The following is a 19,876-nucleotide window of genomic DNA, read 5'->3' on the forward strand; positions in this document are numbered from 1 at the left end:
AACCTTCAAATTGTTCACAAAATGATAAGTGTTTCTTACGTCATTTATGGTTTTAGGTCCTGTGTTTTGGAGGGCAATGTCAGGTGAGTCAACCTAGAGGTGACCAGGGTATAGGTCATGCTTCATGGAGGTGAGTATTGGTCGATAAAGTGAACCATATTATAATATTCTTATTCTTCAAGACTAATATTTTGATCCACCGATAATGATGTTAAAAATTACTGCAACACTATAACTTAATGAAGTGGGTGGGGTTTTAATACTTAACTCAGTAATATTATTCGAACTCAAATTTAAGTAAATTATTCGATGACATTTATATCCAACCCATTTATATTCATTACATTTTTGATGAAAATCTATTGTAACACTTTCACCGCCACAGCCAGCTGAATATGATATGATAAGCTGTGCATGTGTTCCAATCAAACAAATTCAAATAATTACTAGTATATATATGGAAATCTTCATTATTATATATACTACTCATAGCAACAAAGACACGCTGGAACAAACAGAGGAGTACCCTCCTGAAGTGGTAAAAATTAAAATTACCTTGTTAATTAATGGGAAGTCAAAATAGTACTAAACCTGACAAATGAAGATTGACCAATTACTTAAATGAATAATTGATAAGGACACAGAAAGATTGAAGAAGAAGAGTGGCGGCCTACTCTAAAACTTCTACTTTTCGAACCAAATATGTATCTATAAAAAGTAATTACTGAATATAAAAATAAAGATATGTTGTTTATATATTCCGTGTCAAATTATTCAATTATAAACTAATAAATAACTTGCGGGATAATTATATCAAATTAAAATATTTCACATGGATTATATAAACTGCATCTTGATAAAATAGATATATTAGTAAATAAAATTTCTCCCATATTTTGAAATATGTTTAGGAGATAAATATCAATAGTGTACTTCGCCACCTACACCATTCCTACTTAAAATAGCAATTTTAATCTTGATTTAATATTTAGGCTACATTTATTTGGATGTAAAATATTTTTCAGAAAATATTTTTTTTTGATTTTTTGGTGTTTGGTTGTCGTAAAATATTTACGAAGAAAAAAATATTAAGATTTAATAAAAATAACTTATACATTAATCTGATGGATTTGACATCAACCTTTACCAAATATCGATAAAGTAAAAATAAAAAAATATTTTATTTAAAAAAAAAACGTCTTTGAAAAATATTTTACCAGAGCTTTAAGTGCACACAATTTTTGCATTTAATGTATAGTTAATGTTGCTCCCTATGTTCCAATTCAATTCAAAGGACATTTCGGTCAATTAACAAGGAGTTTCAACTATTAAGACAGTAAAGGCCATCGATCTTGAAATTAATGTCCTTTGCAGACAAACCCTTTTATTAGATTCTCATCCCCAAAATACAGTATATCATAGTAAAGTCGCCACAAAAACAAGTTTATTCTATTAGTAATTTCTATTTTATCTCTCCTAAATTTTCGTTATTATCCAATCTAAAGATATAAAATATCGATAAGCCCCACCGTTGACGATCATGACGCCGAAAAGCCACGTCAATAAAGTAGCGGAAAAGACTCTCTCTTAATTGCGCTTTTTGTCTACTCTCTCTCTCTCTCTCTCTCCCTGTGGCTGTTTCGTTTACTCAAATACTCACAGGCACTTTCTTGAATCCATTCACTTTCTTGTTCTTAATTTCTCTCTTTCTCTCTCTACTCTCTCCATCTTTCTAACTGTTTTGTTTACTCAATTCAATACTCAGAGACGCATTCTTGAATTCTTTGGTAGCATTAAACAAAGAATCTCTGTTCTTATTGCCACTTGTACCATCACAACACTCTGAATAAAACCCATTTCTCATATCTCTCTCTCTCTCTCTCTGTTTGTGTGTGTATTGCGAAGTTCATTTACTGCATATTAATGGGACTATAAATGGATCGTCTTCCACTTCGAGCAGCAAACAGGAATGAGAGACAGTCACGGGGTCAAAGAATCCGAGCGAGATTCGCAAAATGTCCAATTATTTCTAGACTATCCGTTTTTCTAGCTCTTTTTCATTTGTTCGTTGCAGCTGCTCTATATATGTACTTGCAGGGGATGGAAAGACCTAGCGATGTATTGGCAGACAGAGGCATGGTTTCTGGGGATGGTGGGTTTGATTTTGGGAAGGATATAAACTCTGAGCTTTCCAAGCGTTTGGCTAAATTTCCGAAAGAGAATGATAATGTATCTTCTGCTTCGGGGAAAGGAGTGAGATATGGGTATATGAAACCCAGGCTGGCTTTGGTATGTATTCCTATTTCCTGTCAATCTTGTTTTCTTTTGCAATGCGTTTCTTATGAATGTGTTTGATTTTCAGCTGTTAATCGTATGGATTGTCATGTTGAATGGGTTTATTTGTTTCTTGGGTTTTTGATTCTTTTTCTTGTGTTTTATTCGTTCTTTTTCAATTCTTGGGAAGTTTCTTGTTTTTGGAACTGTTTTTGCTCGTTTTTCTTGTGCTTTTAGCTATTTTTTTTCAATTCTTATGTGTAGGTGTTTGCGCATTTACTGGTTGATCCACTGCAGATACTGATGGTTAGTGTTGTAGTTGCATTGCGGGAGATTGGTTACAAAGTTGTGGTAATCTCAATTATCACTTATTGATATGTTTAAAGTTCAAATTTAGATGTCTGAGACTGAGGGAGTCAGAATTGAATCATTTTGGAGTTTTCAGTAAAGATTGTTGGCAGTGTCCTCTCATAGTGTAATGCTTGTTTCTGTTGACCGTGTGTTTTCGTTCATTAATCTGGAATATCTTCTGCTTAGTTCATTAATCATAACATGTGTCTTTGTTCATGAATCTTGAATATCTTCTGCTTCATTTATAATGCTTTCTATTTGAGAGTACTCATGCAATTAACAAAGTTAAAAATTGGAGATTAAGGTATCTTACTTGGGTCACATGACAACACACACAACAAATGATTTCGGTGGGAAATGGGTTTTTACTATTGACATGCAAACAACCTTGTGACAAAGGGTTTATGTAATGCAAACACATCAGTCCTTTATGTTATTAGATATGATACTTGGAGAACTTTTTCTTTTTTAATTGAGGAAAATGCAGGGTAGTGTAACAAACACTCTCAAGTGGGAGGGAAAATCCTCCTGCAGAAGTCATAATCTCAAGTCTCAACTGGGATAACTCACAATCCAATTGTTGGCCCATTCCTCACGTGAAGAAAAATTATATCTAAGCTCTCGTTTGTTAAAAGTTTAAGTTATTAGGTGCAATTTTCTTCAGGTAACATTCAATGAGATAAATATAGTCATCTTAAGTATCATTTGTTTTTATGTCTGCAGGTTTACTCACTTGAAGATGGTCCTGTGCATGCTGTTTGGAGAAACATTGGAGTTCCAGTCAAAATCATGGAAACTGGTGGGAAGATGGAGATCATTGTAGATTGGCAAAAGTATGATTCTCATATATGTGAACTTCTACACTTAAATTAATCACTAAACTGTTAGAAATGGTAACTAACTTAGGATCTTCCTTTCCTTCTAGCATTAACAGCAGTCTGTTCAGTTCTTTTGCTGCTATATAGGGTGTCCTTGGTCCTTGCGTCATTGTATTTTCAGTTATCTCATTATTTTGTGTGTGTGTGTGGGAGGGCAACAATCAACTAGTCTCATGTAACTTTGCATAAAGAATAATTTAAACACTTTTGAATATCTCATCAGTGCTAGTGTATAGTTGATACGATATCATTATTGGTAGTTTGCATGTTATTTATTTATTTTTTTTACAGATTGGATGAGACTGATTTAGCTTATTAAAGCAATAATTTTAGGTCTTTCTGATCATGGTATATGCCTTTTGCAGCTATGATGGTATACTCGTAAACTCTCTGGAAGCCAGTGGAATTTTTCCTTGGTAAGCTATATCATTTTATTTTAATAACCAGATTATTCCTTATGCTGAAGACACTAATTTAATAGTTGTGCAATTTAATGGTCAATCCAACCCCAAAAGTATTTCATGCAGAAGCTGATGCATTAGCATTTTTGGGGTTGATCAAAATGCAAAATCTTTCTGTTGGCCTATTAGTACTTTTTTTGGCGGTAGCAAGTATATTCTTGCATATGCTTCTGTAGAAGCTCATTCATACGTGATAATACAAGTTTTCTGACATGATTACTTTTCTTTTATCTGTTTGTTCCTAATTTTAGCTAATAGGTTAGAGTTGATTCTGCTGACAATGTCCTTATTAAGTTAACATGAAAGACTTTATTTGTGACAGCCTCATGCAGGAGCCTTTCAAGTCTGTACCTCTTATTTGGACCATCCATGAAAGTGCACTTGCTACTCGTTTGACACAATACATATCAGCTGGCCAGGTTGAGCTTGTAAACAATTGGAAAAAATTCTTCCGCCGTGCTACTGTTGTTGTCTTCCCAAATTATGCCCTGCCGGTAATATATATTAGACAAACAGTGGTTTGTTTTATTAATGTTACATGCTGAATGGGGACAACTATCCTATCATATTCATATTTTTTTGTTGAGGAAGCATCCTAGCTTTGAATAGCTCAATCGTATTTCATCTCCTATTTAAAAATAATATAGTTGACATTGTACTTATGCTTCAAAGTTACATAATTTGGTTCTAAATCCTATTGGATTTCTATTTATACTTTTGTCAGATGCTTTATGCTGCCTGTGATTCTGGAAACTACTTTGTTATTCCGGGTTCTCCAGATGAAGCATGGGAAGCAGATAAATACATGCTTTTATACCAAAACAATCTACGTAGGGAGATGGATTATGGACTAGATGACTTCGTTATTGCAATTGTGGGAAGTCAATTTTTGTACACAGGTCTGTGGCTGGAGCATGCCTTTATTTTACAGGCTTTATTACCACTCCTTGCGGACTTCTCTTCTGTTAACAATTATAGTTCTCATCTCAAAATCGTTATCTTAACTGGGGATTCTACTGGTAATTACAGTATGGCTGTGGAGGTAATGTTTTGTTCAATATCTGCAGATCCTTGGTTCAGTTCTCATGATCTTGATTGTTCTACTTTCTATTGATTCAGCATGATTAACATACATCATTTTCCCACAGGCCATTGCTATGAACTTAAGTTACCCCGCGGGCATTGTGAAGCATGTTTCTGTCGTTGATCAAGATGCAGACGGTGTTCTACATATGGCCAATCTTGTGATACATGGATCTTTCCTCAACGAGTTATCTTTTCCTCACATATTGGCAAAAGCCATGTGTTTTGGGAAACCAATCATAGCCCCAGAACTCACGAGTATCAGGAAATATGTATGTTTTGAATTGCTGCTTTCTCTTATGCATTTAATATGCCAGTTATAATATGTTTTCCTTAGATCTAACATAAGTCTATATGAGTTAAAAGAGCACTTGAAAGCTCATTGCATGAAAAGAGATTTCTCCACTACATGGGATTGGCTACATTGCACATTTTTTCTACATTTAACTCTATACACACCATATAAAAATGCCATTACCCAATTTCTAGTCCCGCCTCACAGGATGTTGAGGGAATAGATTGGAGACAAACCTAAATATTGGAATTATTTTGCACAAAGTAGCTGTTCTCAATTTTGAATCTGTACACCTACGTTTGTCACCTAGAACTTTTGTCATTACACCAAGTAGTGGCCCCTCTATGTAGACTATATCTTCTTTCAAATTGCAAAACAGATTTGTCTTATTCACATTTTTGTTAGTGGTTCTCTTTGGCCTTCTCTAATTGGTGCTATAGCTTTTTCTAAATGCAATCATTTCTCATTTCTCATTTCTCATTCAGCCATGTCTTCCCCCCAACACAGTGGTCTAAATCAACATTATCAGTTCAAGTATGCTCTAATTTGTGGACAAGTTTCTTGATGGCCAACATGATCAGGCTTAGGAGACTTTAAGAAAGAGATACTGTCATGCCTCAATTTTCACTAGAATCTAATATTTTATTTTAAGTGAACCTTCTTCCAGTCAACTATTTTGGAGGCACAACAAAAATTATCTGCAGATCCTACTTTACTTAGAATTTCTGATTGCACTTTGAGTGAACCTTCTCTAAATCATGTGTCTAAGGCTTTCTGGAAGGTTAAATATTTGGCCTTAAGAGATCTCGTGTGCAGCAACTCTTTAAAAATATGGGTCTCCAATCTTTCTGGAAGGTTATGACATGTCCAATTATAATAATGAAAATGTCTTAAAACTTACTGGTTGTAACTCATTTATTATTCTTATGGCTATAACATTTAGGTTGTTGACAAGGTGAATGGCTATCTTTTCCCAAGGGAGAATATCAGGGCTCTAACAGATCTTGTATTGCAAGTGGTATCAAAGGGAAGATTATCACCTCTAGCTCGCAAAGTTGCATTGCTTGGAAAATATTCTTCTAAAAACTTAATGGTTCAAGAAACTGTCGAAGGTTATGCTTCACTATTAGAAAATGTTCTCAAGTTCCCATCTGAAGTTGCTACTCCCAAGGATGTTAGCGAAATCCCTCACAAGTTGAAAGAGGAATGGCAGTGGCATCTATTCAAAAAAATGGCAGGTTCAACATATCCAAATAGATCTTTGAGAAATTACAGGTTTTTAGACAAGGTTGAAAGACAGTGGAATTATACTCAAACAGAAGGTTCTGGTTCTGGGAGTGTTCTAGACGAAACCTTCTCATATACTATTTGGGAGGAAGAAGAATATATTGAGACAGATGACACTAGGAAGAGAAGAGAAGAAGAAGAGGTAACTGTTGTACAGTAATCTATTATTAATAAATTTGGATTGGAAAGTTCCTGGCCATTTCCCTATTAATGTTTGTCCTTTGAGGAAATTCATTTTCTTTGTAACTTGATGCAGTTGAAGGACAGAACTTATCAAGCTCGGGGAACATTGGAAGAAGCAAATCGAATCACTAAAAAGGCTGATCGGAAGAGTGATTTGCATGAAAGGGATGACGGGGAGCTTGAAAGGACAGGTCAACCATTATGCATCTATGAACCTTACTTTGGGGAAGGAACCTGGCCTTTTTTGCACCAGACTTCACTCTATCGTGGACTTGGACTGGTGAGTTATCATGCTCATTCTGTCATCCTCTTTTATTTAATTTTACTCTTTAGATTATGGGGTTTGAACCCTGGTGTTGCTAGATTGTGGCTCTAAACTTACCACTAGCAAAATACCAGTTTTATCATCTTTTTATTCTCACTTCATTGATATGATGTTTGCTTTTTTAATGACTATTATGTTCTGTAAAGTGGTAAAGTGGTAAATTTGGATTATCTTCTTCTCACATGACTAGGTACTTGCAATTTTACTGAGTTTGTTGATTGTTGTGAATTTAATATCTATAAGAATGCTAGTTCTGACAGTGAGTGTTGAAAAATAATGTGTTGTGTTAACTGTACAAGATTCCTATTAGCGGTTTATTGCGTGAGAAGCCTCTTCTTTCTTTATAATTGAAATTATGTTTATGGTCTAAAAAATTGAGACAGGTTTCTGAAATTGAGCTATACATTCAAAGTTTCTTGTGATTCCTGTGTCAGAAACTGTGTTCAGAGTTATTCTTATGTGATAAATACATTAATTTATTTGGTTTTTTTTTTCATTCATCACTTTTAATTAAAAAGAAGTTTGAAACAACACTTGATTGCTTGGTTTAATAATGATGTAGTTTTTCATATGGAGTGTCATGCAAATGCTAATTACAGTGAGTTTGAAACAACACTTGATTGCCTGGTTTAACAATGATGTAGTTTTTCATATGAAATGTCATTCAAATGCTAATTACAGTGTATTTACCTTCTTGTTTTTTTTCCATGACTTAGTTTACTTTAGTAGTTATATACTTGTTTCACTAAAGTCGATGAGTAAAAAAAGCAACTCACTTCCTCAATCTGATGTGAATACATGGATTTGGTGATTGTAGTCCACTAAAGGTAGAAGACCAGGGGCAGATGATATTGATGCACGATCCCGCCTTCCGCTTCTGAACAGTGCTTATTACCGTGATGTCCTGGGTGAATATGGAGCCTTTTTTGCAATTGCCACCGGGATTGACCGCATACACAAAAATGCTTGGATTGGGTTCCAGTCTTGGAGAGCAACAGCAATTAAGGTACGCGATTGCTCTTGGGTTTCTTCCCTAACTCTTCCTCAAGTTACCTTATCTTTTTCCCTTCACAAAGTTATGCACCGGTCAATTGAAGTTATTTTCTTCTAGTATGTACTGAGTGCTCTGAAATATTTGTTAAATTATGGATTTGGACCCATTAATCACATTGGAAGAAGGATTGACAGAAGTTAGGTTGTGACTTCAGAATATTTGCAATTGAGGAAGAAAAGGCCATTATATATTTATCTCAATTTGACTAAATATATTTTGAATTTTGAAGAAATTAGTCTGAATAATTTAGGAATATTAAAAAAAAAAAAAAAAAAAAAAAAAAGGATTGTCCATATAATGGCCTTCTCGTTATTAACCTTTAACAAAGCAACTTATCATTAAGAATTCTGTTATTTGAACAAGTACTGTAGTTTTTAAATCCAAGAAATAAGAAAATCTTGATGCATATGTTATATAGAAAAATCTAAGGTACTCTATTCCAAATCACCCAGTTGCCAGTTGGTAGATTACTTTTATCCCAGAAACACAGAAACACCAGCTTGAAGTGTTCTTTGGTCTGGAGCGCATAAAAATTGAAAAAGAACAATATACAATTACAGTTATGCTTGTACATTAAACACAGTATGGCTTCATATCTAATGTGGCGGCTTAAACAGAGATCTTTGTCTAAGACTGCTGAAAATGCACTGCTAGAGGCTATCCAAGCAAGAAAGCACGGTGACACTCTCTACTTTTGGGCTCGCATGGACGTGGATCCAAGAAACCCGTTGCAACAGGATTTTTGGTCATTCTGTGATGCAATTAATGCTGGAAATTGCAGGTAACTGGCCTTAACCGTTAAGTTGTTCTTTATAATACTCCTCCAATAATTAAAATTTGTTCGTTGAAATTTATTTTTTATTCATATTGGGATATTTGACCTGATTAGCTTCTCTTAATCAATTGTAGGTTTGCTTTTTCTGAGGCTCTTAAGCAGATGTATGGCATAAAGCATGAACAGAATTATCTCCCTCCTATGCCAGTAAATGGAGACACTTGGGCTGTCATGCACAGCTGGGCTTTGCCAACCCGGTCCTTCCTAGAGTTTGTAATGTTTTCAAGGTTAGAAAGCTTAATCAACATTCATGGTTTATTTCATCTCTTGATATGACTTTTTCTTCAAGAATTACTCCACTTATGAGATTGTTGATATGGATGCCATCTCATTTTCAGAATGTTTGTGGATGCCCTAGACTCACAAATCTATGATGAGCACCATGAAAGTGGGCACTGTTACCTAAGTTTATCAAAGGTAACATTCTTTTTTTTGAATAATTGGTTTTGAGTTCTTGCAAGATAGAGTTTCTGTTTTCTTCTGTTCATTCTTGGTTTCTGTCTTTATAAATTTCATTATTGTCTAGAACTATGATCAGAATCAAAACCGTAGGGATACCTAGTATGGCTCTTGATCATGTTCATCTGAAGACACTCCAAACCATGGAATGATTTGAATTTAAGTTTTAATTCAAAATTCTAATATTTAGCTTAGTTATGATGATTAAACTTCAACCGAAAATTGATGGGGTATTATAAGAAGAAATATTTATCAGTCACTTTAATATCATGTAGAAATGAGACAATTTTAATTTGAATTCCCATCCCAGACCAACAGAAATTTCCATAAAAGTTTAACAACCTAGACAGTCAAATTTATAATGGTCTAGCTAGCTAGCGTAAGTATCCAGATTGAAGTAAAACAAGTGAGTTAAGGCTATTAAAGTGCAATGTCCATAGTTTAAGCAACATGCATATTTTAAAAATTATTTCTCTTTGATATGGATTGGATGAGTAAAAAATGAAATTTATTTATCATTTTCTTTGAGTAGAGTTGGTTATGCAATTAGTTTCTTCCTTTCCACATTTCAAAATTTTTATAATTAATTTTCATTAAGTTTACTTTATTCGAACTGCATATAATGCTACATGATTTAGCAGGATAAGCATTGCTACTCTCGGGTGCTTGAGCTACTTGTTAACGTCTGGGCATTCCATAGCGCAAGGCGGATGGTGTATGTCAACCCAGACACAGGAGTGATGCAAGAACACCATAAGTTGAAGAGTCGTAGAGGTCAAATGTGGCTCAAATGGTTCTCATATAGCACCCTTAAGAGCATGGATGAGGACCTGGCTGAGGAATCGGATTCTGACAACTCTAGGGAACGGTGGTTGTGGCCGTTGACTGGTGAAGTCTTCTGGCAAGGAGTCTATGAGAGGGAAAAGATTCAAAGAAACCAAGAGAAAGAGAAGAGGAAGCAGCGGAGTAAGGAGAAAATCGCAAGAATGAAGAAAAAGTCTCGCCGCCAAAAACCGATTGGCAAGTATGTGAAGCCTCCACCAGAAGGGGTGGAAAATTCAGAGTCTCCACCAGAAGATGTGGAAAATTCAGAGTCTCCACCAGAAGAGGTGGAAAATTCGGAGTAAATTCAGAGTCAACAGTGGTTGCAGCAACGCTTTCGAGGTAGCAGTAGCATTGTTCTTATAGGTGTTGTTCATCCTTGAAAGCAGTCTAATTCGTTAATTCAATTCTTTTAGATACCTACCATTCCATTCATTCTTTCTTTTTTTCATTCTTTTGTCAGAAAGGATGCCTAGGTCTATATTCTGTACATGAGGGTGTTGTATATAGTAACAACTGCATCCTTCTGATATCATGCTGAAGAATGCCTCAAGTGTATAGTAGTTCTGTTTTGTGTCTTTTTCACTCTTCTTTTCTCTGCCACTTCTGTAAAAACATTTGGAAAGGAAAGAGGAAGATAATGTTGTAGTTTGATAACACTCAGGCTGAGTAACAAATTGGCTTCAGCAATATTATTTGGATCTGGACGTTCTGCAATTCTTGTCTATGTGATTTTGTTCCGAATTTCGGCTTCATGAAATAGGTAGATATATAACAAAGGGATCCCTTTCCAATATGATAAACTACACCTAACCTTGAAATGCTATAAATTTATTGATCCTATAGAGTAAATCAAAGGCATGGCTTCGTGAAACATCCATTTCAACATGTACTATGTTCTTCCAAAAGTTGGATTTTAGTGTTCAAAATAGTTTATGAATGGTAACATGGTTTTATTACAACCTTGTTCCAAAGGATCTGATTCCCATCATGAAATAGATGATATACAATGGGATCCCTCAGAGTGTTTCCTATGAAAAACTCCATCCGACAATCACTTCAATTGGTAATAAACCAGCAGCCTTAAACACTTCTGGAAAAAATGTTTAAGGATTAATTTCCCTTCCAAAACCAGATGAGGCCATCAAATGGATCCATTTTGGACAAATCCTATGTGTTGATGAAAGATGTCAATAAGCGTAACTAGTTATATCACATGTCATACAGAGAAAATATAAACCAAGCAAAGAAATTACAAAACAAACAAATCAATTTTAGTTTAGATGGTATAAGCTCTTCTCTCAAAATGATAGCCTAGTGTTTTAGCTCTGTGTAAAGGTTAAAAAATGTACCAAGAAATTTTTTTTCCAAAGTTTTAAAAAAAATAATAATAAACAAAGTTAAAATCCCCAATCCCACTCAAATCGATCTGAATTTTAGAAAATGTACTATACATTTTAACTCTTGTAAATAGGCTTGGTTTGGTACCTCGGTTCATCCGGGACATTTGATAAGTTCTGTAAATCATTATTAGCCATTGGGCCTTGTTACTCTCAAAAGGGACTAGGGCCCGCTTTATGGGCACGTCAAAGAAAAAATAAATTATATGCATGACAAAAGAAAAGTTGAATAAGTCAACAATTTCACGGAAGCATTTATCAAGAGCCGTACAAGTCTGCCTAATAAACTCTTTAAATTCTAGGTATCGTTTGTGCTACTGCATTTTTACTTTTCAAAAATAATATGCTATATTTAAAATAGCTATATTAAAAATAAATGGAAATAAAAGAAATTAAACAATTATTTTTAAAAAAATTAAAATTATTATTTTGGGTGCCTAGCCGGCTCTTTAATCTCAATATCAATATATTAAAAACTGATTTTAAACATATTACCCAGCTAACACCTACCCAAAATGGGTTGGTTATTGTACCACAAGTGATAGGCCAGTCCATCAAAATCGGCTTGCCAAAATTGGACTTCCTAAATTTTACATCTTAAAGTTGTTATATATATTTTGTCATTGATCATATTTTTTCATCATTTCCTTATTGCATTTCCTTTACTGTTTAATTGGATGTTTCTCGAATTTAGAATTTTAAAAAAAAGGTTGGTGTGGTTTACTAATTAATCTGTGAGTGGTGAGAAAAGTTGATTCTTTACTCCATAATTGGAGATATAATTGAAGATGAGGGTTGATGATTGCAAATAAGTCTTTGATTAAATATAATCAATGGCTCAAATCGATTATCTAGAATAATTAAAAAAATAATCTAAAGATATTTTTAACACTTCTTTAAAGTTCCATAATAATCTTCAATATTCTACCCTAATATATCCACTAAACTCAATTAATATAATATTTCTTTATGTATTCGCATGAAGATTCTAGAAAGTAGAAACAAATTACATTGATGAGTTCCACTGTGGTCTAAGAGACGGGTAAAAAGAGGAAGGGGAAAAGAGTACTGTATTATTGTAATTTTATAAAATTTAAAAGGTTATTAACATCGTTTTAGTCAATAAGAAGGGCAAATCCGTTAACAAGTAAATCATTTTTACAGTTCTGGTTCTAACGCCTAGTTAAAAAATGAAATGGAAGAATTTTCTTTACGAAAGTACCATTTCTCGACTTTTTGATAATGTGTGGGTACACTTTTTATTATTTTTTCAGATAAGGGCATAAGAGCAAAAAAAAAAAAACATAATAATTTATTATTTAAATTTTATAATTGTTTCATTATATAAGTTCACATCACATTCTCATCAAATATGACATTTTAGTAAGGTGAACCCTAAGAGTAAGAAAGTTCATTTTGATCACATTTCAAACACTGGGCTTAATAGTGGAGCTATACGTACCCATTGTCATATTGTCTTAGACCAGAGCATCACACCTCCATAACCACATCTGCCGGAATGAAGCCGCCATCCGCCGGAATGAAGCCGCTCTCAGAGCAACCGGCAGCCCCAAAAATATTTGCTTGGCTTGAATTGTTGTCCATTGATTCCATGCATGTTTTTTCTTCTTCCTCCTATGAAAGAGACCTTAACAACTTTACTACGTATTTTGATTTTTGTCTATTAATTATAAATATTCAAAATAATTATATCAATTTTTCTCTATTAACTATGAATATTAAAAAATAAATAAATAAATAAATCTTGATAAGAGACATCATGTACAGAAACATTAAACGCGTTTACAATGCGAAAAAGAACGTTAAAAGAGTAAATCAAATGGTAATTGAAGTTACAAAAAATGGCATCAACACTCTTTATTGTTATTGACAACTATTAATTCTGTTAAGAAACTATAGGGTCAGAAGCAGGGGTGGAGTTAGGAATTTGGTTCAAGGGGCATGTTAACATTGATAAAATATTTTTTTTTTAACAACATTGCATTAGAATAAGTGAATAAAAAATGAATAAGAAGAGAGAAGACAAAAAAAAAAAAAAAAAAAAAAAAAAAAATGATTGCACATAAATTATACATGAGTGCAAGAAAAATGAATTTTTTAAGAAGAAAATAAAATAAAAAGAAAAAAAATATGAGAGAATTTTGAAGGAAAAAATAGGTTTTAATTGTAAAAAGAGAATGCAAAAGTTTTTGAAGGTGATAAAAGGAAATTTGAAGAATAAGAAGGAAAATAAATAAAGAATTGAAGACGTTTTTAGAAATAGATAATTTTATAGGAGATAATTTATAAATTTTATGGGGGTGTTTTATAAATATTTACAAATTATATGCATAAAATAAAATAAAATTTAGTGGATTTAGGGGCATAAGAGCCATTTTATTAATTTTTAGGGGGCATTTTATCAATTTTTTCAAATTTATGTATAAGAATAAATAAAAAATCTAGTGGGGCAACATGGGCGGGGAGCAGCTAGCCCCTACCTAGTCAGAAGTTCTCGCCACCAAATTACATAATATAAGTTCTAAGGTTCACAAGGGTCAAAAGTTCTCGTTACCAAATTACATAATTTGAGTTCTAAGGTTCACAATAATCAATCATTAGGTATGACAAACACAAGAAATTATTACATTATCCCGGTACCATTGCCCAAATCACCATTTAACATGTAAATAAATTATGTTATAAATGTATATATTTTATTGAGTTTTTTTTTTTTTTTTTTTTTTTTTTGTGTCCGAATAATGATAGACTGAACCGTTGGCGCCAAGACCATCTAAAAAAATTCCGTGCAAGCCCAGCCCTTGAATCTTGTGAGTCTCACAAATCTAAGGGCTTTACTTATAATTAGACTATTCATTAACCCCATATTTATGTAGAAATTATTAGAAAATTTGATTAAGTTGGATTGCGAAATGCAACAAAACCAAAAACTGTACGCAAAAGGTGATGTGATCTATATACAGAGAATAATGTTAAGAGAAGAAAGACATCCAAACTACAATGAATTAAGATGAGAAGTAGGAGTTGTGAGCAGGCACGGATCCAAAAACTCAAGTGAATGGGATACTGAAATTTTTAACTAATTTTAGGGGGGCAAAGGTAATATTTTGTAAGTATATATATCAGAATGACAAAATATTAGGATAAAATAGTGAGGAAAAAAAATAATTCAGAGGGGACAATTGCCCCCACATCAACCCACTCACATACTATATTCGGTATCCTCCAAATTTGAAGAATGTAATCATGCAGTTATAATTAGTAAATTTGAGCAATTTTTTTTTTTAGTTGATATTTGCACACCTTCTTTAAAAAAAATTATTTATATTAAAATGAAATCAAACTTTAAACCTAATAGTTTATGAAGTATCACACTCAAGTGACTTACCCGCTTAAAGGAATCAGTAGAAGTGATTGTGTTTTTAGTCAAAAGAATTCCGGCCAAATATATAACTTTTGTCAAACAAAATCGAGGAGCAAAGACTTTAATGACAAACCATTAGAACGAGTAGTCATGCCAAGTAACAACCGCACATAGAATAGGGTTTAGAGGAGATTTCATTTCTTATAAACCATATTTCTTGTAGTCGTCTTATTACAACAGGTCATTTAATCACTTTTCAGACTGCTTAATCCAAATGTTTAGCCCACTCTTTAGATCATTAGAATCTAAATAAGATCTACAAAATTTGGGCAAAAATTAGAGAGATATATGCATGTGACGAAGAATATAATGTTATAATGTTGGATTGATTTTATGTATGACTTTATTAGATAGTGTCCAACAAGAACTCTTAACTATTAATAATAAATAAGATATAGTTTCTCTCATTTCAAAGTATTTATCTCAATGATAACAAAAACATATCGAAACACTTCTCATTTTAAATAATAAGGATTCTTAGTCGGTGATTAAGAATATGTTTTTAAAAAATTCTTAAAAGTTTTAAATAGTAATAAACCTCTTAAAGGTATTTTACTTATTTTAAATTTTAATTATAATAAAATTTGTGTCTAAGGGCTCCATGCCAACTCAGAAAAATATAGAATACACCGAGGGTAGCTACGTGTACTGTTAAATAGGAGGAAGCCCACAAAGAACCAAGTCCAGCCTATTGAAACTTGGGCCTGCTCGGCCCACTTCTGAACACAACGACTTGTAAGGTTATATTTGTAATTTTCGGTTAACTTTCAGACTCCGTGCTGCTGTGGTATCTTCTATTGCCACCAACAAGAGAGCCCTCTCTCAGAGACCCCTCTCTCTCTGTCTCTCTCTCTCTCTCTCGCATAGTCCTTCGTTTCTTTATGAGTTATTTCGTTCTTGAATCAAGTTAGATCCGTACAACTCAATTATCGGAGAAAAAAGAAAGCAAGAACTGGATTCGTACAATTCAATCATCGGAGAAAAAAGAAAGCGGGAGGCATAGGCATGTATAATATATAGAGAGAGAAACTGAATTTTAGAGAGAGAGAGAGAGAGAGAGAGAGAGACTCAAATGGAGCAGGACACTCGTGTATATATATAAAGAGAGAAAGTGAGTTTTAGAGAGAGAGAGAGAGAGAGAGACTCAAATGGAACAGGATACTCATGTTCTGGAGATCAACTTAATCTCTGCTCAGGGTCTGAAGGCGCCGACCGCTAACCTACGCCGGATGCAGACCTACGCATTAGCCTGGGTCAACCCCTCTACCAAGATCCGGTCTCGCGTCGACAGAGTTGGTGGCGAAAACCCTACCTGGAATGACAAGTTCCTCTTTCGAGTCAGCTCCGGTTTCCTCTCCAGCGAGACCTCCGCCGTCTCCATCGAGATCTATGCCGTCGGTTACATCAAAGATCCTATCGTCGGCTCCGTCAGGCTCCTCGTCAGCAGCTGCGTCTCCGCCGCCTCCGGCAGCGGGATCGGCATCCCGGCCTTCACCGCCGTCCAGATCCGACGCCCCTCCGGCCGATTCCACGGCGTTCTCAACATCGCCGTGACGCTATTCGACGGCGGGGAATTCGCTGCGTTCTCTGGCATGTCCGCCGTATGTTTCCGTGAACTGATGGGGAAGAATCGCCACCACCAGCGACAGCTCAGCCGCGGAGAATCCAAGAAGAGCCAGCAGTCCTCGGGTGGGGAATCTTGTGAGTTCTCGTGCGGGGAGTCGGCTGATTACTCGGACGGCGCTGATTCGACGACTTCGTCCTCGTCAGCCACATCAACGGCACTGAAGGAGTGGAATGGTGAGAGGACGGAGATGGCGGGAAAGAAAGAGTCGAAATCCGACGCTGGAGGATTGCTGTGTGGATTGACGCTTCAGAGGAAAATTCATTTGTGTCCGTCCGATCCAAAATTCCAGTTTTTGGCAGCGTCAATGGGAAAGAAGAAGATGGACGGTGGAGATCCCTTTGTTTAACAAGGATGATCAACGTTTGAGATCCGAACTTCCAGGAATTCATCATTGTTGGGTGACAGTAGTTTTTGATGAACGGTCGATATCATCTCGATAAGCAGAGTTCATGTACACTTGATCCTCCCTCCCACACTTTCTTAGCTGTACTGCATTTTATTGTTTTTTTTTTTTATAGAGGAGTTTTGAAATTCAGTTAGCCGTTAGCAGTCCATTCAGTTGAAGTGGAGTTAGAATTGGATGGACACATCATTAGAATTGTTATTTGGGCATTTACTTAATATCCTCCTATTGTAGCTTGTCCAAAAGTTTGGTTCTTAAAATGGGGGGGTTTGCTCTTTTTTTGTGGTCCTATGAAACTTTATGGTCCTAAAAGTAAGGTTCAATGCCATGAATACAAATTCCCTTCTACATGTATAATTATGGGATGTAATTGGCTTCTTATCAACTGAGTTTCAATATGGTTACAGACTTCCAACTTTAAACTCTTTTGGACAAGTAGTTGGATGGTAAGATAGATTTTCGGTGCTTACACTAGATGCTCATTTTCGGTGCATACACGAAATGCTAATAGATTTGTGAGAACAGCTAAGTGCAGTCGCGATTGCAACTCTTGGATCCATGATTTAAGCTCTTGGATCTGTGAGTTATGGACTGCTCTATGCAAATAATACAAGAGATAGAATATAGTTATAAGAAATGCTAATAGATTTTTGAGAATCTGTGAACTTGCACAATTGGATTGGATTCGTGAGCTCTTTTGTGGAACTCAGGACTTTGTAACATGAGAATTCATGTTTTTCCCCTAATGTCATTGATTAGATGACACGTGAAATTTGAAATTGGAGTTAGATTTGATTTGGTTTAGTTCTCTAGATGCTTAGTTCTCCATCTTGATTTAAAGATTGGAAAAACCAACCATGAGCTGAGTTGAGTGAGAACAAACCTCACAGTGGACTTGCTCTAAAATGTGGGCTGGTCCAAGACCAGCCATTTCCAATATAAACTTTAGCCAACCCAACCCAACCCAACCCAAATCACTGAAACTGTTATCTGGTCTGGGCAAGACCAGCCATTTCCAATATAAACTTTAGCCAACCCAACCCAACCCAACCCAAATCACTGAAACTGTTGTCTGGCCTGGGCTGGGCTTGGACAATAGATCATCAAAGAAGAGATCCGAGATCTTTTTAAGTTTTGGGCTACCAAAACCCAACTTTACAAAACACCTCTCTCTCTATCTATTGCAGCAATATCTTCCTACACGTGTTGGCTGCATAAGGACGAAGGACAGAGGCACGACATGATATCAGCCAATCAGAGATCGACAAAAGAGACTGGTAATGGTGATGTGGCAAATCAAACGTGTTGTGTGTGACATCAGCATATTTACATTCGAAAGATTGATATGATCTGACGCAACGGCTCTGGATCCGGTTGTACTAGATCATATCACAGGGTTCTGCGCCGAGTCTGCATCAACAGAGTGCGTAGGTAATTGCTCTTCCCACCCTCACTGTTTGCATCCATTTTTTTTATTCAATTTGACATGACTTTTGACGTCTACTAATATTAGTAATTTTTTATTTTTGGTACCCTAAAACTTGAAAACTGTGGGTAGAACACGTGCAATTCCAACAATAAGTAACCAACAAATTTCATTGTACTTTTTAGTATTCTGATTTAGCTTAAGAGCACAAGTTTTGTGGCGCGTGTAGTGATCGTTGTTGCATCAATACAGGTAACTTATGTTTTTTTGCCCAAATGGTGAAAATTAGTGTGACCTCTGATTTAAATTTCAAAGTCAACAAACCCTAGAGCACAATAACATAAGGAGAAAACATTCTATTTGTATGATGGGTGTGGTGAATCTTGAAGACCCCACAAAGTGCAACCACCAATAACCTGCAACTTTTGGTCTCTACCTCTGGAATCCACGCAAACTTGATACAGCTTCACTTTGCAAAATCACTTCTTTTAATACTCAATTGTCCACGAAGACTATGAGCATTTTGGGCATTTGGTTTGACACTTCCCTCTAAATTTAATTCATTGTTTTCCTTTGTCTTTCGTGACTGGGCTTTTGCAATAATTTCCTTTTTTAATTTTTAATTTTTATTTTAAAATTCAAAATATATATCACTTTCAATGTTTGGCCAACAAATATATATATATATATATATATATATAATATAGGATAAAGTGCAATAAACCCCTCTAAACTATCTTCTCTCTCCCAAAAAAAACCCCATGAACTACTATTTTGATAGTTAACCCCCTAAATTATTTAATTTTTTTGCAAAATACCCCAAGCTGCTCCGGTCATGTGATCAACCAATTTTTTTAAAAAGGCAAAGTACATTGACATCGCCTGAGGTTTGAGGAGAAGACATGCGGATGAAAGTTGGCTTATTTTTGAATAATCACACCCCCTTGTGATATTTGTCACCCAAACAGAGCCTTATAACATGTGAAAAGTCCACTTTACCCTTCACTATTTTATTTATTTTAATTATAAAATATTTAAATATTTAAATGACCAAATTACCCTTTTCATAAATATATATATACAAACAACCACAGTAACCACCACCCCAACCTCAACCTTGCCGGAGCTCTGCCACCGTCAAATTATCAGTCAAAATCTGACATTAAGCCCACAATTCTCCTCCCCACCGAGAAGGCGGACTTAGACTCAAGCCAGCCAACGTTGCTGAGATTGAACCTGAAGCCACCTACCACCACCACCACCACGAC

General features: G+C 35.0%; 2 protein-coding genes across 2 annotated transcripts; both read left to right on the forward strand.

Moving 5' to 3' along the window:
- Window positions 1-1,935: 1,935 nt before the first annotated feature.
- On the forward strand, window positions 1,936-11,007 carry LOC132278330 (uncharacterized). The gene is made up of 14 exons (XM_059780123.1): window positions 1,936-2,289; window positions 2,539-2,625; window positions 3,349-3,458; window positions 3,869-3,919; window positions 4,287-4,458; window positions 4,689-5,006; window positions 5,113-5,319; window positions 6,286-6,771; window positions 6,886-7,092; window positions 7,955-8,143; window positions 8,809-8,972; window positions 9,101-9,253; window positions 9,365-9,443; window positions 10,127-11,007. Exons 1-14 carry the CDS (start codon window positions 1,936-1,938, stop codon window positions 10,610-10,612), a joined length of 3,063 nt encoding a protein of 1,020 aa, XP_059636106.1. The 3' UTR covers window positions 10,613-11,007.
- A 4,947-nt stretch (window positions 11,008-15,954) lies between these two features.
- LOC132279692 (uncharacterized) lies at window positions 15,955-17,547 on the forward strand. The gene has a single exon (XM_059781720.1). The coding sequence runs from the start codon at window positions 16,301-16,303 to the stop codon at window positions 17,123-17,125; it is 825 nt and encodes a 274-aa protein (XP_059637703.1). The 5' UTR covers window positions 15,955-16,300; the 3' UTR covers window positions 17,126-17,547.
- The last annotated feature ends 2,329 nt before the right edge of the window (window positions 17,548-19,876 follow it).

The sequence above is a fragment of the Cornus florida genome, unplaced genomic scaffold (genome assembly GCF_030987335.1).
Source record: "Cornus florida cultivar Cherokee Brave unplaced genomic scaffold, ASM3098733v1 CherokeeBrave_3.0.0_Hap2_Chr10, whole genome shotgun sequence".
Taxonomy (NCBI): domain Eukaryota; kingdom Viridiplantae; phylum Streptophyta; class Magnoliopsida; order Cornales; family Cornaceae; genus Cornus; species Cornus florida.

Excerpts from the sequence above, each read along its gene's own strand:
- LOC132279692 (XM_059781720.1), top strand. The coding sequence starts at position 16,301 with ATGGAACAGGATACTCATGTTCTGGAGATCAACTTAATCTCTGCTCAG.
- LOC132278330 (XM_059780123.1), top strand. The coding sequence starts at position 1,936 with ATGGATCGTCTTCCACTTCGAGCAGCAAACAGGAATGAGAGACAGTCA. Across the intron at positions 3,459-3,868 it reads ATCATTGTAGATTGGCAAAA|CTATGATGGTATACTCGTAA; the intron begins GTATGATTCTCA and ends TGCCTTTTGCAG. Across the intron at positions 8,973-9,100 it reads ATTAATGCTGGAAATTGCAG|GTTTGCTTTTTCTGAGGCTC; the intron begins GTAACTGGCCTT and ends AATCAATTGTAG.